The sequence below is a fragment of the Triticum urartu genome, chromosome 4A, assembly GCF_056163025.1.
Source record: "Triticum urartu cultivar PI428250 chromosome 4A, HENAU_Tu73, whole genome shotgun sequence".
Taxonomy (NCBI): Eukaryota; Viridiplantae; Streptophyta; class Magnoliopsida; order Poales; family Poaceae; genus Triticum; species Triticum urartu.
Window position 1 is genome coordinate 107,208,371 of NC_141876.1, and position 25,958 is coordinate 107,234,328.

At 43.9% G+C, this 25,958-nt stretch overlaps 1 protein-coding gene across 1 annotated transcript; it reads left to right on the forward strand.

Annotated features, from left to right (window-relative positions):
* The first annotated feature begins 3,998 nt into the window (after nt 1-3,998).
* On the forward strand, nt 3,999-8,999 carry LOC125553649 (auxin-responsive protein IAA27-like). The gene is made up of 5 exons (XM_087517934.1): nt 3,999-4,702; nt 6,200-6,561; nt 8,022-8,139; nt 8,476-8,540; nt 8,630-8,999. Exons 1-5 carry the CDS (start codon nt 4,221-4,223, stop codon nt 8,683-8,685), a joined length of 1,083 nt encoding a protein of 360 aa, XP_087374060.1. The 5' UTR covers nt 3,999-4,220; the 3' UTR covers nt 8,686-8,999.
* The last annotated feature ends 16,959 nt before the right edge of the window (nt 9,000-25,958 follow it).

A 25,958-nucleotide genomic window follows, 5' to 3' on the forward strand; every position in this document is an offset into this window, starting at 1 on the left:
CTGTGTCGTCGTGTCAATCCATAGTTCTACATAACATAGGGCACCACACGAATGTGCGTGCGTACGTGCATGCATCATTGATTCATGGAGTGACCGAGTGAGCTGGACTAGCAGGCAGAGACCTAAATCCTTTCTCCCCATTTTGCTAGGGGTAGATCGGTGATCGTATAGGTGCCCCGATCCACGGCTAGCTATAGCAGCATGGCTTTGTGAATGCTTAACTATATAGAATCGAATGGTGAAATATTACACCCTCTGTTCGTGAACACAAGATGTTTTGGATATTATAAATTACATACGGACTGAAATGAATGAATCAACAAATTAAAATGCATCTATATACATCTGATTCATAAAAAGGTAGAACATCTTATATTTGTGAATAAAGGGAGTATTTGATTAAACCATGATAATGAAAAATAATCATCATTTGCTATATAAAGATGATTCACCTTGCAGTGCTTTCAGTTGTGAGTCGTAGCACAATGCATGAACACCACAGTAACATGATAAGGAGCATAAATAAGACATGCAGAGCTGAATGAAATGTTTTCCTAGGGTTTGCTAGAGAGGAGGTGATCAGGAGACGACTAGCTTGTCCCCTCTACCCATCGACGGCGTCGCGGGTTCCCCTGGCACCCGTCTGCCATTGCGGCAGCGGGAGGATGGAGGAACCCCTAGTCGAGTTTCCCGGTCAGTGTCTCGTAGGATCTTGGAGTTTGTCTTCATCGGTGAAGTTGGGGCAGCGTCGACAATGCGAATAATGGTTTCTAGACTTTCTCTATATCAATGTTGTTCCTCGGAGTGACATCAACGAGTTGCGGGATGGTGAAGATTGTCGGACACTCAGTCTAGCGAGGTTAGCTTTTGTTCACGACAGTGACAAACCTACAAAGGGGATGACATTGCACTTGTTTTTGTTCTACATTTCCATTTTTGCCCGATGAAGCTCGGCAAGATATGGCTCCGTCGGGTAACTTGTGAGGTTTGTGTCCACCTTCTCTCTCCGGCTGGAGTTGGCATTATCTTCTCGCCCTCTTTGGTGTTGGATTCTCCTTTACGGCAATTCTTTCAGTTTGGGATTGCCAGTGTCTTCTGATTTACATTGAGAACATCCTGACCAATCCTTCTACAAACTTCTGAGTTTCGACAAGGTTGCTCCGATGAGATGGAGGCCGAGAGGTGTCAACGAGTATTTCTCATGCCGCGTCACGCATCGCAAGTGGATGCAGAAGGAGGACAATGCTCATATCTTCAAAGACTGCCTGTAATTTTTTATTCTTCTTGTAAGGAAGTTCTTATAAGATTTTGTTTTATTTAATAGCCTTCGGCCTTTCTGAAAAAAAAACATGAAAGCGGTGATTATCCTTGTTTCAGATGGCACAACGTATACCTCCTAGCTGTATGATTTGCAGCAGTTTCGATCTCCATATATCCTCTAAATCTTGATTATTCCTGCCACGATTCTTTTCACAAGATAAAGTGTAATTTAGGCAGATACCGACCGGCCGTGTTTGGAGGCAAAGATCTCATCCTAATCAAATCTCATCTCAAGAATTAAGTAACCAAAAGGAACACGTGCAATAATCACTGCACCGTATCCAAACCAAGGATCACAAAGGACAATTGATCTTCGAGAACCTAGAACAATATTTTCATATAAGATCGCAATCAGATTACTGCAGGATTAAGCATGACAAGACAAACTTGCGTGGATGCATGCATGCATGCATATTGGGGGTTCGAGCATCAAGAACCATCGGCCAACTACAGTTACTATATTGGGAGTATATATATTTTTCCTTTAAAAAGAGGAGTTATTTTTTGTTTTTGTAGTAGAATGATATGTTCTTGGTAGGCGGTGATTTGAAGTTGATGCGGCTAGCTAGTGCGTATTATGTTGTGTGTGTGTGTGTGTGTGTGGGGGGGGGGGGGGGGGGGGGTGTTGTACGTGTTCCTTTTGGAATTTCCCGGTGCATGCAAAGTAGGGTTGCGAAGCAATAATTAAAGGGAGCGGACAGCAAGTACTGCACCGTGCATGGTGGAGGAGATGATGGTCTCATCCCCACCATGCACCAGCTAGCCAGCCGCACATCCATGCCAAACAAGAAAAATACAAGGTTAGATCCTCCATAGAATGACTTGTCTCAGAGGACATACATGCATGTTTTTTTTTGCGGGTTACATACATGCATGTATGCAAAGGCAAACTGGGACGGATTGTGTATTTCAAATATATGCATTAAAAAAAAACAGAAATGTATCTATAGTATTGTAGGTTCACAGTTTTAACATTGCGTATCCAGAGTTTCTTAAACATTTTTGCTATTAGTTTTTTAGAACATTTTGCTATTAATTAGGTTGATTTTTCCTGTTTAATCAGTCATGATTTTCCTTTCCTCTTTGTTCATTTTTTTTTCATGTGCGTGTGTGTGTGTGCATAGGTTATATGTGTGTGTATGCGCGCACACTCGCGACAACACCATCGCCGTGAGGTGCAATCTATCCGAGTAAAATGCATAGAATCATCATAATCGTTAACTCACAGAAAACCACCACTTTACAAAACATGTCAGAAAAAAAGCTATAGTTAACAGTGGCGAGAAACACTGCCAAAATCTGAATCTCGTTTTGACATGGTAAATCGCCATCGGGACAAAGGTAATACAAAACATTGACTGGTGGATGTTAAAATGGGCAGTGGCAACTTAAAAGAAGAAACCCTAGTGAATCCCTCTACCTCCAGATCCCCAATCCCCCCGGACCTCCATGACCATCGCCTCCTCCAACTGCTCCATCTCCTCCCCTATCGTCCCCTCTTCGCCTGCCACCGGCACCAAGCGCGAGACTGGTTGCTCCATGTCCTCCCCCATCGCCCCCTCCTCGCCCACCCTTGGCACCAAGCGTGAAATTTTGTCTCCCCGCCGACGCCCTGCCCCTAGATGTCGAGGCGGAGGCGCCCAAGGCGGCCGACCACGGCGCAGACACACCCTGACGCCCAAGGAATCCTACCACGGCGGCAATGCCTTCCTACCCATGGATGTCCAGGCCCAGCCTGACATAGCTAGCCACGACACTGCCGAGGCGCTGCCCTTGACCTGAGGCGCCACCCATGGCCAACCATGATGCGACCACTGAGGCGTCGCCCAAGGCCAACCACTTTGGTGACGTCGTCATGGTGGACGCCGAGGTGCAGCCAACGCAGGAGTCAACATTTGTTAGTTGCCACGGGAAGGGAGTGGTCAAACCGTCAAAGAGAGAAAGAAGATGACTAACGAGTGGGACCCACATTTTTTAAACGGCCGTCAGTCAATGTTTTGTATCCCTTTGTCACGTGAGCAATTTGCCACATCAAAATGTGACTCGAAATTTTGGTCAACATTTTTTGCCACTGTCAACGATAACGCTCGACTCATTCTGCCATTTTGTAAAGTGGTGGTTTTTCTGTGAGTTGTGACATAATTGTGGTGGTATTTATCTTCAATGTGGCGAGAGATGATTAATGTGGCTTTGTTGTTTGAACAACCTTGAGTATGAGAAATGTATACACATAAGTTCTACACAATAAGTGTGCAAATTATATTATTTCCCAAATTCCACTATTATATGCTTGTTTTTCCATATTCTAAAATGTGTAGTTTATGTACGTTTTTTTTGACATAGTTTGTTTTATTTCTTTTATTTTGTTTCCTTTTAGGGCAATGTTTTTGTAAATGCTTAAAACATTATATTTTCAAAGTACTCGATACTACTTTAGGCACTCAGCTGGTGCACAAAGTCCGCTCTAAGAAGTGCATGTGATGGCTATACATCTAGGTACACAAAACAACATCATGAAACTACTACTACACTAGCATGGGTACATAGATATGGCATTGATCATATCTCTTGCACATGATACTCCCATCTTTTTACAAAATCTTGTATGAAATCATTGCCCCGCCCTTCTCCCTAGCCATAGCTTGCACCTCTATATATCTGCCTACATATATGTACACCATCTATCTATCCATACCATATCAACCACTACCACTGCACCATCTCTTATATTCTCCCGACATATTAATTCTCTCCTCCACCCATAACACCATCTTTCTGCTCACCAACTCACTCACTCAGCTCGCCGCTCTTCTTCTCACATCTGTTGCCTCTGTCTCATCAATCTCATTTGCTTCTAGCTACCATCTGTCTGTCTTCGTTGGTTAGTTTGCTCCACCGCCATGATGAATCTTATATCGTTTGAGACGCCTCCTCCTCTTGGTAGGCAAGAGAGCACCGCTGCCACTGCAGCCACCGGCATGAAGGTGGCGAAGGAAGCGAGCTCTAGTGGCGCATGCTTCCACGGTAGCAATCTAGACCTCAGCCTCGGCATCTCCTTGTCTCCCGGAGGTAACTGCAGCGCCGCCAGCTGCGGTGGCACCGCCATGGCACGCTACAACGGTCCTCAAGGTGGCGGCGATGTCGATCGAGTGCAGAGCAGTGACATGGTCATCGCTGGTACCGCCACTGCGAACACGCTTAGCGCAGGGCGTGCTGGTAATTGCCATGGCATTGTGCCTAGCAGCAGCTGGGCGGCGGTGTTCATGCCGAGCCCGACCGGCTTCATGCACCCCTGGAGCCTCGCCGCCCGGCAGCAGAAGGCGGCCGCGGAGCAGGACCGGAGCATTGCGCAGGCGTCGGTGGCAACAACATATGGGACAAGGTGAGCCAAATGTTATGTGCTGATAGTTAATTGAGCAACACACATATATGCATATGCATCTACATGCATATTACCTACTCAGTTTTAGCAGCCACTCCTACTCCTGCATGTTTTTTCACCATCATGGCATCCAACGGCTCTAGCTAGCTAAAAATGTGTCAGCTGTCAAAATATGGATTTCCTGTCGTGTAATGAGTTTATAATGCTAACTACTACCTCCTTCCTGGTTTATTGGTCTTCTTTATAATTTGTGTCAAATTTTGATCAAAGATTTAACTAACGAAGTGTTAATACATGTCAAGAAAAAATATATCATTGGACTCGTATTTGAATATAGTTTTCAATGATATAATTTTTGGTGACATGCATGAATATTTTGTTAGTTAAATTTATGGTTAAAATTTGGCATGGAATACAATGGGGACCAATTTAAACAGGACGGAGGTAGTAAGTTTCAGCACTCAGCAATCATGAATTAAACAAACAAGTATATACGAGGGAAAAGTGCGGGATTAATTCACGTTCTCTACGTACATAGGCACAAATGATTGCAATCATGAACATTTTGAACCCCTACCACTCCACTAGAGCGCATTGATTAGTATTTTTCAGGTCCTCGTGTGCTTAGAACTGCGTTTAGAAATGATTGCGAATAGATTCTTGTACGCATTGTATATGTGTGTGCACCAAATGGAGTCCTTGACATCTAGGGTTTCTAATACAGGGAAAACATGTATATATAACCTCCTGATGGACGTACGTGGGTTAATTCTCACAATGCTTTTGCCGGCCGGCCATACGCGGCCGGATAGATACCGTTAGCGAGTAACGTACATAGAGAAGATCTCCTCTGCTCTGCAAGGAATTAAGCGAGAATATTCAGCGCAGGCCGGCCCAGGCAGGGGAGCAGCAATGATGAGTGCAGCATGGCTCTGCTTGATTGTGCATGCAGCGCAGTGCAGTCTTTCCCCCATCCTCCCACAGAAAAGAGAGAAAGAAAGAAAGAGAACTAGTGCAGTCTTTTCCATAAAAACGACTTTCGTGTGTCCGTCCGTGGATGTGTTGCTCCCAATAATTGGGCGGCTGGACGTGCTAGACTGTTGCCATGTGGCCAGATGACCATATGAAATTCATGTCATCTCATTTATAATTTTAGCATCTTCACCTTTGGACTATTATAGTGAGAATAACATAGTTATGACCGTGCATGCCACATAGGTAAAAAAGATGACGTGACAGATAATTAAAAGGAGAGAAACAAACGGAGTAACATCCGCGTACTCCTCTTTGGTCTTAACGTCTTGGCTTCCCAGACCAATAAATCTGGACGAAGTAATCAACAAACACGTTCATCTTAAATACTCTAGGAAAATAATTAACCACAGGCAAGTAAATTGCATTGCATTCATGCATGTATTATTGCACACATTTGCACCTGATCTGCACAACGTATTCATGGGCGCCTAATATTTGCATTCAATTCTTTGTCATCAGCAGCGATGCTAGTGTGGTCTCAGTGCCTTCGGCAGCTGTGGGCTGGCCGCCGGTGCACACCACCCGGCGCCACCTCGTCACCGCCACGCACGTGCTAAAACCCGACGCCGGCGTGAAGCAGGCCGACGGCCCAAAGAACACGAAGATACCCGCCGCGGCCTCGCCAGCCGATGATGATAAGGAGGTGGCTGGGGCGCCGAGGAGCTGTACGGTCACCGCAGAACCGCAGCGGCTGCAGGCAAACATGTTCGCCAAGGTGCACATGGATGGCTGCCTGATCGTTAGGAAGATCAACCTGAGAGCTCACCGCAGCTACGACTCCCTCTCGCGGGCGCTCACCAAGATGACAAGAAACTTCTTCTGCCGTGAGTACCGCTCTCCATTATTATTTTCCCCAACAAGATACTGCTCTCAAATAGTATATCTAGGGCACACATCATGTATCCTAATTAGTGTACATCTAAGTAACTCAATCAAACATAAAAAAGAAAAAAGAAAAAAGAAAAAATACACGCATGAATCTCCGTCTAAAACGAAGGACATAAAGGATGTAGATATGTAATATTTAGGGCACATCTAGATGTGTTTTAGCAAAACCAAAAATATAATTAGTCACAGAAGCCTTCTGCCCCTCGATCTCGGCAAAGAGATTATGAATTCGCCTCCTCTCTGCTTGCCTCTTCGAAAAGAAATCCTAATGTCTCGGCTCCGGCCAGTAGATAGGTAGGCTTTTTTTTTCTTGGCATGAATGACTCTCGAATGGATGGGGAAACTTCTTAGAGTCAGTCTTCTGGGCTTTGATTCTCCTCAAGTTCGTCCATAGGGACGGATTAAACAGAGCTTTTAAGTAGATTCCTGCCATCTCCTTGGAGCGGCGAGGTTATGGTTTCTCGTCATGCATACGCAACGACGAGATTTGGTGTTAGGTTCATTAGATCGATTCAAGGGCTTAATTGTGATGATTGTGGCTCCGAGGCACTGGTTCTTAGGGACACATGCACGAAGACTTCCTGACCGTTATCGACAAGGTCTGTCTGGCTCCGGTATGGGAGCAACGATAGAGGCTTGTCGGCGGCTTTGTTCCAACAGTGGTGGTTTGGTGGTCAATGGAGATAGATATAATTTTTATTATGTTTGAGGGGATTTCTACTTCTAGTGAATCTTTACAGTTCCTTTCGCATTTTTTGTATATTTTCCTACCGTTGAAAATAGGGCCTCGATTTAAAGAAACTTGACGGTTGGTTGACGACGTTAAATAAAACCCATTTTCCATGATAAAACGAGGTACCATTTTGATTTTTATTTCTTTGATGAGGGCGGTAACATATTGAGTATGTTGTGACTTTGACCAGAGTTCAACAAATTTATAACAAGCTCATTAAGCCCAAATGGGAGGTTAGCATTGTCCATGTCGTTCACCTCGTGTGGCCAATTGGGCCCTTGTCCTCCTGGGTCTAAGGCAATTCATCTTAACCGGGCTATCGCTCACCTACCATGTGAACACCATGGGCTTCACGGGGCCCTAGGTCAATGTACTCTTCCAGTTAGAATTCGTTGTGAAATTAGCATGAGTTTTATTTAGATGGAAATTAAATTGACTTTCACAACACTTAACTATTCCCCTCCTCCCCCGCCCCCCACCCGGTAAAAAAGCCATTTCTAAACCTCGTTAAATAAACTATTTTTAAACATGTATTTCTCATTGGAAACACATGGCATGTTAGAATTGTGCAGTATTGTCTCTCTTTTGCTATGAGTGCGATGTCTTTTCATGTTTTTATGTATCAATTATATTGAATTCTTGGATTGGATTGCGTAAATGCAGCTGCAGATTATCAGAGTTTGGATTCTGCAGAAGGCGATTATGCAAATAGTGACGACTTCATATTTCTATATGAAGACTTTGAAGGCGACCGGATGCTTGTTGGGGATGTCCCATGGGAGTAAGTATTGTTCTTCATACATCCTTCTGCGCCATGAATTAACATCGCAAGAGGATATTGTTAATTGTTGTTTTTGGAAAACTTTTAGTTTTTCACTGATATTCTCAAAAGTAAAAAAGAACAACCATCCCCGTATCATAGATGCCCTAATAGTGCGCGATCAAAACAAATAGGTGGCATAACCGACTACATATTATTATTGCTTTTTATGGTGAATTTTGTAAGAAATCAGAGCCGAAATATGAAGAGCACTTGTGCCGAATTTTTTCCTGAACATGCAACTTTAGAAAGTTGTTAGAAAAACTAAAGCAATTATGCATTTGTCGTTTCTTTCAGGTTGTTTCTTGCGACGGCTAAAAAATTATGCATTGCTCGTCATCCAACATCAAGTGATACCAAAGGTACATTTAGAAGAAGTCATTTCTTATATATTGAAATGTTCAATGTGAGCATGCCCATGAGATAGTTTGTTGCTACTCATCAATTTTAGGTCATGACGAAGCAGCAAAATTAGACGTAAGTGTGAAGCTAGCTACGAATAACTGAACGCCCCACCCCGGAAGCAACTTGATTTGAGGCCCTTTCTGGATAATGAAAAAGAAGAACTCTCCCAACTCGTCATCTAAGAATAGACACACTAAACTTGATCAGCGACATATACGTGCACATTGTATATGCACATCTCTCGATCTGCGGTGTAGCACATGTGTATGGGTATTATTGTACGCCTATGCTAGTTAGATGTGAACAACTTGTTGTGGTGTATCAATGTCAGCACCTCTATGATGTTGTGCATATAATTTTGGAACGTTGTGTAAGAATTAATGTTGGAATGCATGTGATGGATAATGTTTCAGCTAGCTATTGCTCATAGGGTCATCAAACTTGATACAATTTGCATAACCACATTTATGCTTATGGAGTTACCTTTTATCCTTTTCTATTTGGGGTTTCATGGCATGAACATCAAGTTTTCACCTAAAGGGAACGAGTCATTACACTATATTCATCGAGATGGTTATACCCCCCCTCGAGATGCACACACTTAGTTGCACCATTAAAGGATGTACGTGCCATTAGTTGCATTTAAACTTGTCTATCTCCTTACATCCCCACAATCCATGTAAAACCCTTGTGCACCCTACACCTTTAGTTTTTTTTATAGTTCTCTAGATTTTGGCATGCTTGCAATGCTTGGTATCCTCACCTTCTAGTGACCCATTTATCATCTCACCTAGAATTGTTGATTCAAGCGACAACCTAATAATGCTCAATGCCCCTTATATTGATTGGATATAGCTTAGTTGGTCATGGCTTGACACCTGAGATACAAAATCCATTATGATTGAGAAGATATTGTGGCAGGATGATCCTCGTGAATTTTAACCAACATTACTATCGTCGATGCTTCATGACGAGGTCAAGAATGCCCCTAGGTCATTGATGATGATTCTTTGCTAGACTACTAGGAAAAAGAATATGTATTGGCTGCCTTGAAGCAAGTCAACCAAGTATGTCATTATGGATTAATTTCTTTAGATAAAGGATAAGATGATTTGCCTTGATATATAGTATATACGTCAACTGATGGTCATAGGTTCACTTGTTTCCTTTGAATAGTTTAGGACTATCTCAAAAATATTCTTGGTTAGTAAAAATGTTTTATGCTGGTTTATAGTAGGAGGGTTAATCAAGAATATGCTTTTTTAATTTATATAAGTATATAAAAAAATTAGTTGGTGGTCGAGCGATGCCAACTTTTAGTTGTGAACATATGGGTCAATGTGAGGATTGGTAATACAAGAATAATATTAATGATGGAAATGATTCTTGCCATCCAACGGATCCAACTACTAGATCTTTACTGAATCGACCATGATTGTCCATGTATTCTAGTTCTTCGCTTTGTTCCTTGTCATCTCTTTCCCGGTAACCTCTTCTCCAACTCTACCTCATTGTCCTATCCATGAAGGTATGCTTCTCCTCCACTTCATAGTGGTTCCTCCCAAGGTTGTTAGAATCGTGATTCTGTTATACGGTTCTACGACTTTACGATCCAAACTACCCCCTATGATTCTATGATTTTAGTTCATAGAATCTACGTTTCTACGATCCCGATAGTGAAGATTCTACGATTTGCGATCCTACCATCAGAGCTCCGATCCGATTCAAAATCGCAATTCTGACAACCTTGGTTCCTCCTCTTTCGGTGTCCTTCCTACACCACTCCTCTTGCATTGCCTAGACACCCTAGATTGATATCATAAACTCACTTCCATAGTGGAGCTCACTTCCATGGTGGTGCTCCAGATGGATTAATCAAGCTTTATCATACTTCGTGACGTATGGAGTTCCATCGAGCCAAAATTATCCTATGGCAAGCTGTGGTGATGTGACTATCATAGAGATGTGGAGGATGTTGGGCTAGAATTTTTGAAAATTTTATGTTTCAAAGGTTAGGTGGATGTGTTGCAAGCACATGTTTTCTTGTTGCGTACACATGAGAAGTGTGTTGCAACAATGGTTTTGAGTGTGTATTGCAAAATAATACTTCTTATTGCAATGGTGCATTTTCATTCTTGCATCGGTATTTTTATTTTTGCTTACATGTTTTCATGTGCATATCTTGTGACCTATTTTGAAATGATATTTCTTAACGAATGGGAATGTGTTCCGTACATTTGTTGTAACGCCTGGGTAATCATGCTACAGTAATCCCACGTTAACAATGTCACGTCACCTCTGTCACTGTAGTTAATCTCGGGTTAGTTCAAAACCGATTCAAATTCAAATTTAAAATACAGTTAAATAATAAAAGTTTTCAAACATTAAAATAAAAATGTTTGATTTGTACTAAATATTACCTAGATAATTATGATGTAGAAGACACAATTTTATAAAATTCCTAAATAAATTAAAATGTTTTAAAACAGGAAAGTAAATAAATAAAAAGAAAACAAACTAACAAAAAAAAGAGGAAAGGAACCCCCCATCTGGGCCTCGGCCCAGCAGGCCGATGGGCCGCCAGACCGGCCCACCCCGGTCCCCCATAACCCCCTCCACTCCTAACCCTACCCACCGACGCCCCACTCCCCCCACGTCGCTCGTTCCCCTCGCCTCCCGTGATCTAGATCGGGATCGTCCCAATCTCGCCGCCTGACGTCGCCCGACGCCGCCCCGCCATTTGTCGGACCTTCCCGTTGTGCTGCCCGACCCCGACTCTCCCTCACCGGCTCCGTCACCCGCCACCTCGCGCTCCCATCCCCCTCTCCTTCGACGGATCTGCTCGCTCCCGAGGACGCTGTCCCCATCGTCGGAGCATGCCGCCATCAATCCCTCCACGAGCACGTTGTTGCACGTCTACAGGGCCCGGTGAGCGCGCCCTCGATCCCCGTTTCACCCCGTCTCTATGTCGTTCGCCGCACCACGTCCGTTGCTGCGCGTCCGCAGCCACCTGCCCGTGCCACGTTCGTCGTGTCCGCCGCTCCACGCCACCTTCCCGCGCCTGAGGCCGTCATGGCCGTGCTTTGCCCGCGCCCGTGCTTGCCCCTTTGCTCGTCTCCCGCCATCGCTGATGTTGCTTGCCGCCCGCACGCGCCCCGCCGCCTCCGGCCACCATCATCGTTGCGCCGCTGCTTCCTTGCTCCCCTCACCACTCCTACGCGCCGCCCCGGCCGTGCCCTCACGCTGGCCGTGGTTGCCGAAGCCCCACCACTGCCGCGGCACCTCTCCCGCTGCATGCTACTTGCCGCGGCTCGCCCGCCTGCTGCCGCTGGCCGCTTCTACTTGCTGCGTCCACGCGCCCGCAGCGCTTGCCCGCACAGCCGCCGCCCTCCCGTTCGTCGCTCCGGTCCGCTGGCCGTGCGCCGTGGCTGCCGACTTGCCCGCGCGTGCCTGGGTCCAGGCGACCCGGCGACCGTGCCCAGAACCGCTGACCGCTGACCGGCGCCCGCTATGGCCCTCTGGGCCACTGACTAGGGGCCCCGCGCCCCCGAAACGAGAACGATTAATAAAAAAAGAATTAAAAAAATAAATAGTAAAAATAAAATTAATTAATTAATAACTTAATAACTTAATTAAATCTGTTTAAATCAACTAATTAAGATTAATTGACCTAACAACTAGTTAATCTAATTAACTCCTGTTAATTAGTCAAACAGTCGCTGACAAGTGGGACCCACCTGTCAGGTTGACCAGGTCAACGGTCAACTGTTGACGTCATGCTAACGTCAGCGTGCACTGTTCTGGATAATGTTGATTTAAAATAATTAAATAAATCCTAAAATGATTTAAATCTTTTAAAATTAATATAAAATAAACCGTAGCCCGGATGGGAAAACTTTGTACATGAAAGTTGCTCAGAACGACGAGACGAATCTGGATTCACAGCCCGTTTGTTCGCCACGCACCCCTAGCATAGCTAACACACAACTTTCCCCCTCCGGTTCATCTGTCTGGAAACGCGAAACACCGGGGATATTTCCCGGATGTTTGCCCCCTTCACCGGCATCACCTCATACCGCGTTAGGGCACCCCTAGCACCGCTACTTGTCATGTCATGCATCACTATGCATCTGTTTGCATTATATTCATTTTTTCTTCCCCCTCTTCTCTCGCTAGACACCGAGACCGACGCCGCTGCTACCCAGTACGACTACGGTGTTGACGATCCCTCTCTCTTGCCAGAGCAACCAGGCAAGCCCTCCCTTGATCACCAGATATCGCCTACTCTTCTCTCTACTGCTTGCATTAGAGTAGTGTAGCATGTTAATGCTTTCCGTTATTCCTATTCTGATGCATAGCCTGTCATTGTTGCTATAGTTGTTGATACCTTACCTGCAATCCTAAATGCTTAGTATAGGATGCTAGTTTATCATCAGTGGCCCTACATTCTTGTCCGTCTGCCATGCTATACTATCAGGCCGTGATCACTTGGGAGGTGATCACGGGTATATTCTTATATATATTATATGTGATACATGTGGTGACTAAAGTCGAGTCGGCTCGTAGAGTACCCGCAGGTGATTCCGATGTGGGGGCTGAAGGGGCAGGTGGTTTCATCTAGGTAGTGGTGGGCCTGGGTTCCCGACGGCCCCCAACTGTTACTTTGTGGCGGAGCGACATGGCAGGTTGAGACCACCTAGGTGAGAGGTGGGCCTGGCCCTGCTCGGCGTTCGCGGTTACTTCAAATTAACACGCTTACCGAGATCTTGGTATTTGATTCGAGTCTTGCCACTGGCCTATACGCACTAACCAACTATGCGGGAACAGTTATGGGCACTCGACGTCGTGGTATCGGTCAAAGCCTTCGTGACGTTAGCGACTGAGCGGCGCGCGTCGGGTTGGACCGCGTAACGCAACTTCCTTTGTAATGGAGGTTGCTAGGTCTGCTCTCTGGCCGCCCTCGCAATGTGCAGGTCTGCAATGGGCGATGGGCCCAGACCCCTGCATCATAGGATTTAGACCGGCGTGCTGACCTCTCTGTTGTGCCTAGGTAGGGCTGCGACGTGTTGATCTTCCGAGGCCGGGCATGACCCAGGAAAGTGTGTCCGGACAAAGGGGATTAAGCGTGTTTGGAAGTGTGTCCGGACAAAGGGGATTAAGCGTGTTTGGAAATGTGGTGCACCCCTGCAGGGAAGTTAATCTATTCGAGTAGCCGTGATCTTCGGTAACAGGACAACTTGGAGTTGTACCTTGACCTTATGACAACTAGAACCGGATACTTGATAAAACACACCCTTCCAAGTGACAGATACAACCGGTGATCGCTCTCTCACAGGGCGACGAGGGGAGGATCATCGGTTAGGATTATGCTATGCGATGTTACTTGGTGAACTTACCATCTACTCTCTTCTTCTGCTGCAAGATGGAGGTTACCAGAAGCGTAGTCTTCGATAGGACTAGCTATACCCCTCTTAATTCTGGCATTCTGCAGTTCAGTCCACATATGTTACCCCTTTTCCATTTGATACCAATGCATACATGTGTAGTGTAGCTCCTTGCTTGCGAGTACTTTGGATGAGTACTCACGGTTGCTTTGTTCCCCCCTTTTCCCCCTTTCTATACTCGATTGCTGCGACCAGGGGATGGAGCCCAGGAGCCCGACGCCACTGTCAATGACGACTGCTACTACTCGGGAGGTGCCTACTACTACGTGCAGCCCGCTGACGACGACTAGGTGTAGTTTAGGAGGATCCCAGGCAGGAGGCCTGCGCCTCTTTCGATCTGTATCCCAGTTTGTGCCAGCCTTCTTAAGGCGGACTTGTTTAACTTATGTCTGTACTCAGATATTGTTGCTTCAGCTGACTCGTCTATGATCGAGCTCTTGTATTCGAGCCCTCGAGGTCCCTGGCTTATAATATGATACTTGTATGACTTATTTTATTTGTAGAGTTGTGTTGTGATATCTTCCCGTGAGTCCCTGATCTTCATCATACACGTTTGCGTGTATGATTAGTGTACAGTCAAATCGAGGGCGTCACAAGTTGGTATCATAGCCGAATGCCTGTAGGAATCCCCTTCCAAACTCCTTGGCCGAAGTTGAGTCTAGTCATTGCAAAACTTGTACTAACATGGTTGTGTGGCTTACGGGCCCACGTCGCCATTGGGTGGTAGTAGGATCTTTTATTCCTCGACCTATACTCTGGGACTCTGACATCTCTTCTATTCGGGTTAAACGATTTTGCTAACTCTAAAACTAGGATCTCGTAACTACTTCCTCCCGTAGAGCCCTTTCATTCCAGATGATGGCCTGATTCATTAGAAGACCCCGATGATACTCTCCGCTGTTATCCCAAGAACTTGGGTTCATCGCGTTTGCAATTCCCCTTCCACCGCCAACCCTTATGGATAACTACATGCACTTGCCATTGAAAGCACAAGTGCTCCCTAGGTGGTTTTGATAATTGATGACAACATATCTCTTGTTGGACTAACACTTCTATCTAGCATGTTTCAGATAAGTTCAACAATGGAGTGGCATGGACTAAAGGTTGTGGGAACTCCTTCAAGATGCTAAGGACAAAGGATTGGCTCAAGCTCAAAAGCTCAAGACTCTTCATTTTATATTTTAGTGATCCAAGATCACATTGAGTCCATAGGAAAAGCCAATACTATTAAGGAGGGATGAGGTGTTGCTTAATGAGCCTCTTGCTTCATGTGCTTAATGATATGCTCCAAAATCCTCAACTACTTTCCCATATCCACATATGACCTAAACCCTAAGCCAAACTCGGTCCTACCGATTCTTCCTATCCGGCGCCACCGAGTTTCACTTGTCATTAGCCACTGCCAAACCCTAGCAATTCGGTTCTACCGATAAGGATCTCGGTCTCACCGAGATGGGCTTGCAAACTCTCTGTTACCCATTGCAATATTCTCGGTCCCACCGAGTTTGTGTAATCGGTCCCACCGAGATTGCAATGTAAACTCAGTGTTTCCCCTTTGTAACTTTTCGGTCTCACCGAGTTCCACTCGGTCTCACCGAAAGAGCAAATCGGTCCCACCGAGTTTACCTGACCAACTCTCTGGTTAGCTAATTACCAAATTCGGTCTCACCGAGTTTGTGTAATCGGTCTCACCGAGATTACGTTATGCCCAAACCCTAACCGAATCGGTCCTACCAAGTTGCATGTCGGTCCCACCGAAATTCCTAACGGTCACTAGGTTTACATTTTCGGTCCGACCGAGTTTATTGATTCGGTCCCACCGAGATTGGAAAACTATGTAACGGTTGGATTTTGTGTGGAGGCTATATATACCCCTCCACCTCTTTCTCATTTAGTGAGAGAGCCATCAGAACACACACATCATTCCAACTCATATGTTCTGAGAGAGAACCACCTACTCATGTGTTGAGACCAAGACATTCCATTCCTACCATAAGAATCTTGATCTCTAGGCTTCCCAAGTTGCTTTCCACTCAAATCTTCTTTCCACAAAATCCAAATCCTATGAGAGAGACTTGAGTGTTGGGGAGACTATCATTTGAAGCACAAGAGCAAGGAGTTCATTACCTACACACCATTTGTTACTTCTTGGAGAGTGGTGTCTCCTAGATTGGCTAGGTGTCACTTGGGAGCCTCCGACAAGATTGTGGAGTTGAACCAAGGAGTTTGTAAGGGAAAGGAGATTGCCTACTTCGTGAAGATCTACCGCTAGTGAGGCAAGTCCTTCGTGGGCGATGGCCATGGTGGGATAGACAAGGTTGCTTCTTCGTGGACCCTTTGTGGGTGGTTGCTTCTTCGTGGACCCTTTGTGGGTGGTTGCTTCTTCATGGACCCTTCGTGGGTGGAGCCCTTCGTGGACTCGCGCAACCGTTGCCCTTGGGTGGAGCCTTGTGTGGACTCGCGCAACCGTTACCCTTCGTGGGTTGAAGTCTCCATCAACGTGGATGTAGGATAGCACCACCTATCCGAACCACGGGAAAAACATCCGTGTCTCCAATTGCGTTTGATCTTTCCAAACCCTTCCCTTTACATTCTTGCAAGTTGCATGTTTTATATTCCGCTGCTCATATACTCTTTGCATGCTTGCTTGATATGTATTGTGTGTGTTGAAATTGTGCGTAAACTCCACTTAAACCTAAAAAGATTAAAAATTGCTACTTTTGCACTAAGTGTCTAATCACCCCCCCTCTAGACACATCTACTTCTAGATCCTACAAGTGGTATCAGAGCTTTGGTCTCCATTGCCTTGGTTTAATCACCATTGGAGGAAGATGGATGTGTCTACTCTAGGGAGTCTTAGACATAGAGTGCCTATTCTTGATGGAAAGTATTTTCATGAGTGGAAAAATGAGATGCTTGTAATCTTCAATCAATATCATTTGAACAAGTATATTACTAGCCCTTGTGCACCCCATATTGATCCCTTGCATCCTACCCTAGATGAAGATATTGACATGATTCGCAATCTTAGAACTATTGAGCTCATCATTAGAGGTTTGCCCAAAGATTTGATTGCTAGTTTGCCTACTCAAAATTGCGCCTATACTATATGGAAATTTCTTGAGGAACGGTTTCCCAATCACTCCTTGAAAACTTTGGATGAAATTCTCCATAAATCTATTACCTTGAGTAAGATGAACTCCAGTGATCCTAGTTTTGGTAAATGTCTTCTTGAACTTGCCAATCTTAAGCATGCTAAAGGAGATGTTGGAATCATTAATGATATCATACTCAAAGCTATAAGAATTCATAAAAGTAACCACTTTGATCATTTATCTAATGAATTACCCTCTCTAGGAAATAATGAGTCACAAGACCATGATGAACATGAATATTATGATGATGATGATAGTGACTCCGATCTTGATAATGCAATGAGACATTTTGGTCTTATGGCAAATCTTCGGGGATATGAATCAGGAGGAAAGGAATGGGTTCTTGATAGTGGATGCACTGATCATATGACCGGAGATGAAGAGATGTTTCGTGAGCTTGCTGAAAACAACGGCCCTCGGAAATATGTCACCTTTGGTGATAATTCAAAGGGTAAAGTGGTTGGCCTTGGTAAGGTGGCCATCTCACATGATAGTTCCATTCAAAATGTCATGCTCGTTGAATCTCTTGGCTATAACTTACTTTCTGTATCTAGACTTGCTGATTTCGGTTTGAATGTCCTATTTACTGAGGTAGATTGCCAAGTATTTCGTCGAGACAATCATAAAATGGTCTTTACGGGTATGCGTAGAGGTGATCTTTACATCGTCGATTTCTCTAAAAAGGCACAACCTAAAACTTGCTTTGTTGCTAAATCCTCAAAAGGTTGGTTGTGGCATAGACGACTAGGTCACGTTGGCATGAGAAACCTTGACAAGCTTATTAAAGGAAATCATATCCTTGGAGTTAACGATGTCATATTTTATAAGGATAGACTTTGCAATGCTTGTCAAGCAGGTAAACAGGTTGGAGGAAGACATCCTGTGAAGAACATCATGACCACAAGGAGGCCACTCGAGCTGCTTCACATGGATCTTTTTGGTCCCAATGCCTACAAGAGTCTCGGTGGAAATTCCTTTGGTCTAGTTATAGTTGATGATTTTTCAAGATTTACGTGGGTGTTCTTCCTCAATGACAAATCGCAGGTCCAGAAGATCTTCAGAAACTTCGCTAGGAAAGCCCAAAATCAGTTTGATGTGAAGATCAAGAAGGTTCGGAGTGACAACGGAACGAAGTTCAAGAACGCAAATGTGGACACCTTTCTTGACGAAGAAGGGATTTCACACGAGTTCTCGGCTACATACACACCTCAACAAAATGGAGTTGTTGAGAGGAAGAACCGGACGCTCATCGAAATGGCAAGGACAATGCTTGATGAATACAAGACGCCAAAGCACTTTTGGGCAGAAGCGGTTGAGACAGCTTGTCACGCAACAAATCGCTTATATCTTCACAAGCTACTCGGCAAGACAGCATACGAGCTCCTCACCGGTAACAAGCCTCAATTTGGATACTTTCGAGTATTCGGCTCAAAGTGCTACATTCTTGATAAGCATCGTCGTTCAAAGTTTGCTCCTAAATCTCATGAAGGTTTTCTACTTGGTTATGGCTCAAACTCTCACACTTACCGTGTCTACAACAATTTCACCCGAAAGGTTGAAGAGACGGTAGATGTGAAGTTTGATGAATCTAATGGCTCGCAAGTAGAGCAATTGCCAATTGATGTAGGAGACAAAGACCCTTCAGAAGCAATTCAAGATTTGTCCATTGGCAAAATTCGTCCAACGGAGGTGAAGGAGAGTACCTCATCCGTCCAAGTGGAAGCTTCTACTTCACAACAAGGTGAACCAAGAATCGACACGGAAGCATCCACAAGTGGGACACACCAAGATGAAGAAAACGAGGAAGTACGTCAAGATGAACATCAACAACCTCCTTCTCCACCACGACAAGAGAACGACGACGCCAACAATGAAGAAGGCCAAGAAGAAGAACAAGATGAAGAAGATGTTCAACAAAGACCCAAGAAAAAGCTCTCACGAGTTCGAGCAAGAATTGCCAAAGATCATCCCGTCGAGCAAATCCTCAATGATATACAAACCGGGAGAATCACTCGCTCAAAAACTCGTTTAGCTAACTTTTGTGAAAACTATTCATTCATCTCTAGCATTGAACCAATGAAGTTTGAAGAAGCATTGGAAGATCCGGATTGGATAAATGCTATGCATGAAGAGCTACATAATTTTGAGAGAAACCAAGTTTGGACATTGGTTGAGAAGCCCGACAACAACCACAACATCATTGGTACCAAATGGGTGTTTCGCAATAAGCAAGATGAAGATGGACAAGTGGTTCGCAACAAAGCACGTCTCGTCGCCCAAGGATACACACAAGTCGAAGGTATGGACTATGGTGAGACATATGCTCCCGTTGCTAGACTTGAGTCCATTCGCATCTTACTTGCCTATGCTAATCACCATAATATCACCTTGTACCAAATGGACATTAAAAGTGCTTTTCTAAATGGAGAAATAGAGGAGGAATTTTATGTCAAACAACCTCCCGGCTTTGTCAATCCTAAGAAACCAAATCATGTTTACAAACTTCACAAAGCTCTTTATGGTCTTAAACAAGCTCCTAGAGCATGGTATAAATGCTTGACCAAGTTCCTCATTACAGGTGGTTTTGAAATTGGTAAAATTGATTCTACTCTTTTTACTAAAATGGTTAATGGAGAACTATTTGTATGCCAAATTTATGTTGATCACATCATATTTGGTTCAACTAACCCTCTCTTTAGTGAAAAGTTTGGAAAGCTAATGTCAGAGAAGTTTGAGATGTCTATGATGAGTGAACTCAAATTCTTTCTCGGGTTGCAAATCAAGCAAACTAAGTAAGGTACATTTGTCTCTCAAACAAAGTACACCAAGGACTTATTCAAGAAGTTCAATATGAAAGAATGCAAAGGTATGTCTACACCCATGCCCACTAGTGGACATAATGATTTGACCAAAGATGGTGAACCTGTTGATCAAAAGGTTTATCGCTCTATGATTGGTTCATTGTTATACCTATGTGCTTCACGTCCCGATATTATGCTAAGTGTGTGCATGTGTGCTCGATATCAAGCTGCTCCTAAAGATTGTCATCTTAAGGCTGTGAAAAGGATAGTGAGATATTTAATCCATACACCAAATTTTGGCATTTGGTATCCTAAGAGGTCTTCTTTTGATCTTGTTGGCTATTCCGACTCAGATTATGCCGGAGAAAAGGTTGATAGAAAGTCCACTTCGGGTACCTGTCAATTTCTTGGTAGATCTCTTGTGTCTTGGTCTTCCAAGAAACAAAACTCGGTATCCTTATCCACCGCCGAAGCGGAATACATTGCCGCTGGTTCATGTTGCGCTCAATTACTTTGGATGACCCAAACTCTTAAAGATTATGGAATTTATGTGAGACATGTTCCACTACTTTGTGACAATGAAAGTGCTATCAAAATTGGTCATAATCCTGTACAACATTCTCGAACTAAGCATATTGAAGTTCGTCATCATTTCATTCGAGATCATGTTGCTAAGGGTGACATCAATCTTAAGCATGTTCGCACCGATAAGCAATTAGCGGATATATTCACTAAACCGCTTGATGAGAAAGTGTTTTGCAGGTTGAGAGGAGAATTGAACATCATTGATGCCTCGAACTTGGAGTAGAAACTCCATTGGATACATGCAAGACATGAGCTTATGACTAATCCATGATATATCTCTTATGATAACTATCTTATGTCTTGGATATATTTGCACCTTGCATGTTGTCTAACCCATGTAGGTGCTTGGTTGAATCTAATTCCATGAGATTGCGACTCACTCATATATTGAGCAATCTCTACATCACCAAGACTCTACACAATAGTGGTTGAAGACAAGGAAGCATAAAACCATTCAAACATATCCTTTGACAAATTCTATGTTAAGCTTCATGATTGTCATTTTTGGATACACAAGTGCTCTTCCTTGCAAGAACTAACCCATGTAGGTAGATGAACTCAAACTCCAAGTGGTGCTCCCAACTCTTGATGAACTACATCAACCTTGAGCACCCACACAAGTTCAACTACATGAGCAAGAACCACACCACCACCCAAGGTATGTCATTCCATCTTAGAGAAGCTTTACTCCAAGACATGAGTCAAAGCAACTCAACAAGATGTGAATACATCAAGATGCTTAAACGAAAAATGGTAACCCCATTTTGAGCTTAAACGATGAGTATGACCTATGATCAAGTGTCCTCACTTGACTCCTAAGTCAATATACTCTAACATAGGTGACTATGTCACCGCCCAATTCTAGATGAAGTTCTCTTGTGTCCTTTTCTGAGTTATTGCATTTGTTCCTTGCATATGTGTTTCCTTCTCTCTCAAACAAAACAAAAAAACTTCATCTAGAAACTTTCACTTTTTCCTGTTTGTTTTTGTTCTGCATATTTCTGCATCAAATTTCTTGCAAATCCTTCAGCTAATTCATTGCAAATCTTTGTGAGATCTTACTTGACTAGTGAGCTGAGGTGACAAGTGTTTTTCTCTGTGTAAACTCGGTTTCACCGACTTGCAAATTTCGGTCCAACCGAATCTTTTCGGTACCACCGAAATGTGCCACTCGGTGCCACCGACTTTGCAATCAGAAAAACAGTTTGCCACTTGTTCTACATTTCTTATGATCCAGCTCCACTCAATGAATCTTGTCCTCCACAAGCATCACAATTTTATCCTCTGCTTTGTGCTGAATCTCAAGGACCAAACCCATTCGACGGATTCCAGGAAAAACCTTCTTGGAAATTGATGTCAAAGGGGGAGAGAGAGATCACATCAAAGCTTGTAGGAAAGAGAGATCACACCAAAAGAGAAAAAGTATTAAGGGGGAGAGAAAGTCTCAAGGATCCCAGATGTTGTTAAGGGGGAGAGAGAGATCTCCAGGGAGAGAAAAATACTCAAGGATCCCAGATGCTTGATGTTCAAGAGGAGAGATGCCACATGTCTTTTTGGGGGAAAGACATGTTCATATGAACTCATTTGAATTAAGTTCTATTCAGCTCTGATTTTCTGTTTCCTATCTTCTCCCAATATCCCATGTAAGATTCAGGGGGAGCAAGACACCTAAGGGAAAAGAAATCAGCCAAATTCATTGCATATCTTTATTCTTGGGGACATGTTGAATCCAATGTTATCACTCTCTACATGTCATCCCAGTCTTGGCATTCTTGTGGTTTCTTTTGTTTGCTCTGGCTAGTGGACGTACCTGTGTTATCTAACCTTGTTTGCAGGTTCATTCCATCCTAAGCCAACTCGAGACCACAAGGTAAGTATATGCATCAAAATCATGAGTATGAGGAGTTCTTGCTTATGTACATACTGTTTGCAAGAAGGACTCATGAGCATGAAGGTATTTTTCTTAATAATCTTTTGCTCTGATGCATATGGCCAAGATACATGTAACACATTGCCTACTCTGTCATGGTTATGCTCTCACATGCCTCTATATTTCATATTTACATGAGTGCATACATGTAGGGGGAGCCTATGCTTGCTACATGTTCTTCCAAAGCTTTACTTGCTGTTCTGTATATCTTTATCTAAAGCTTTGATGTATGTTGCCATCAATTACCAAAAAGGGGGAGATTGAAAGCACAAGTGCTCCCTAGGTGGTTTTGATAATTGATGACAACATATCTCTTGTTGGACTAACACTTCTATCTAGCATGTTTCAGATAAGTTCAACAATGGAGTGGCATGGACTAAAGGTTGTGGGAACTCCTTCAAGACGCTAAGGACAAAGGATTGGCTCAAGCTCAAAAGCTCAAGACTCTTCATTTTATATTTTAGTGATCCAAGATCACATTGAGTCCATAGGAAAAGCCAATACTATTAAGGAGGGATGAGGTGTTGCTTAATGAGCCTCTTGCCTCATGTGCTTAATGATATGCTCCAAAATCCTCAACTACTTTCCCATATCCACATATGACCTAAACCCTAAGCCAAACTCGGTCCTACCGATTCTTCCTATCCGGCGCCACCGAGTTTCACTTGTCATTAGCCACTGCCAAACCCTAGCAATTCGGTTCTACCGATAAGGATCTCGGTCTCACCGAGATGGGCTTGCAAACTCTCTGTTACCCATTGCAATATTCTCGGTCCCACCGAGTTTGTGTAATCGGTCCCACCGAGATTGCAATGTAAACTCAGTGTTTCCCCTTTGTAACTTTTCGGTCTCACCGAGTTCCACTCGGTCTCACCGAAAGAGCAAATCGGTCCCACTGAGTTTACCTGACCAAATCTCTGGTTAGCTAATTACCAAATTCGGTCTCACCGAGTTTGTGTAATCGGTCTCACCGAGATTACGTTATGCCCAAACCCTAACCGAATCGGTCCTACCGAGTTGCATGTCGGTCCCACCGAAATTCCTAACGGTCACTAGGTTTACATTTTCGGTCCGACCGAGTTTATTGATTCGGTCCCACCGAGATTGGAAAACTATGTAACGGTTGGATTTTGTGTGGAGGCTATATATACCCCTCCACCTCTTTCTCATTTAGTGAGAGAGCCATCAGAACACACACATCATTCCAACTCATATGTTCTGAGAGAGAACCACCTACTCATGTGTTGAGACCAAGACATTCCATTCCTACCATAAGAATCTTGATCTCTAGGCTTCCCAAGTTGCTTTCCACTCAAATCTTCTTTCCACAAAATCCAAATCCTATGAGAGAGACTTGAGTGTTGGGGAGACTATCATTTGAAGCACAAGAGCAAGGAGTTCATTACCTACACACCATTTGTTACTTCTTGGAGAGTGGTGTCTCCTAGATTGGCTAGGTGTCACTTGGGAGCCTCCGACAAGATTGTGGAGTTGAACCAAGGAGTTTGTAAGGGCAAGGAGATCGCCTACTTCGTGAAGATCTACCGCTAGTGAGGCAAGTCCTTCGTGGGCGATGGCCATGGTGGGATAGACAAGGTTGCTTCTTCGTGGACCCTTTGTGGGTGGTTGCTTCTTCATGGACCCTTTGTGGGTGGTTGCTTCTTCGTGGACCCTTCATGGGTGGAGCCCTTCATGGACTCGCGCAACCGTTGCCCTTGGGTGGAGCCCTGTGTGGACTCGCGCAACCGTTACCCTTCGTGGGTTGAAGTCTCCATCAATGTGGATGTAGGATAGCACCACCTATCCGAACCACGGGAAAAACATCCGTGTCTCCAATTGCGTTTGATCTTTCCAAACCCTTCCCTTTACATTCTTGCAAGTTGCATGTTTTACATTCCGCTGCTCATATACTCTTTGCATGCTTGCTTGATATGTATTGTGTGTGTTGAAATTGTGCCTAAACTCCACTTAAACCTAAAAAGATTAAAAATTGCTACTTTAGCACTAAGTGTCTAATCACCCCCCCCCTCTAGACACATCTACTTCTAGATCCTACAGCCATTCTTACATTCATCCCCAGTTGGTCTTGTTATTAGAAGATACCCTGTAATACTTGTCGGTGTTCCAAGAATCCCTTATGCCACTGCCTTGCGGTTCCTTGCCGCAAAAATATCCCTACGATTTGTTTCTTCACACTTATCGAGGAACCGTTCATTACTAGTTGTTCATAGGATTCACTAGATACATTGAAATACTACCCGATCTTCCAGTAATCCTCTGCAAACTATTGATTTGCAAATACGTGTCTGCTTGCAGTCTGGACAATTCCATTTGTCTAGCAATAACCATTAAAATCCTTGTGATTGACATTCTGATCATGTTGATTCAACATGTGTGTGAATGCATGCAATCATCAGTTATTCCCTGAAAATTATCCTTCCGGCTCAGACGTCCTTTTTAAACGTGAGCTGGTTCTCGACCAATCAAATTGTCATCGATTTTACCCCTAAGTCTATTCTACTTAGGCATTCTTAATCAGACCGTTGGCTTCTAATCCCTTGATTTGGAAATCACAATTCCTTTGGATTTGAGCTTTGGTTTAGTCAGTTGTTTCTATAATTCAATGTGATAACCCACAAGTATAGGGGATCAATTGTAGCCTCTTTCGATAAGTAAGAGTGTCGAACCCAACGAGGAGCTAAAGGCAGAACAAATATTCCCTCAAGTTCTATCGACCACCGATACAACTCTACGCACGCTTGACGTTCGCTTTACCTAGAACAAGTATGAAACTAGAAGTACTTTGTAGGTGTTGTTGGCTAGGTTTGCAAGATAATAAAGATTACGTAAATAAAAGGTAGGGGCTGTTTAGGTAAGGATGCAACTAAGTTAGTTTTAGTAAAGAGCTTTTTGTTACGAGAAAGTTATTTGTCCCTAGGCAATCAATAACTAGACCGGTAATCATTATTGCAATTTTATTTGAGGGAGAGGCATAAGCTAAGATACTTTCTCTACTCAGATCATATGCACTTATGATTGGAACTCTAGCAAGCATCCGCAACTACTAAAGATCATTAAGGTAAAACCCAACCATAGCATTAAAGTATCAAGTCCTCTTTATCCCATACGCAACAACCCCCTTACTCGGGTTTGTGTTTCAGTCACTCACGCAACCCACTATAAGTGAATCATGAACGTATTGCAACATCCTATAGCGGGGATCCCTCACTCTTGCGCGACACGGAGAGCACCATAGGACAGAACCAATAATAAAACATGCAACTCAAACTAATCTTGATCATCAAATAGCCCATAGGACAAAACGGATCTACTCAAACATCATAGGATAGCCATACATCATTGGGAAATAATATATAGTGTTGAGCACCATGTTTAAGTAGAGATTACAGCGGGTAAGATAGAGGTTACACCGCTGCATAGAGGGGGGAAGAGTTGGTGA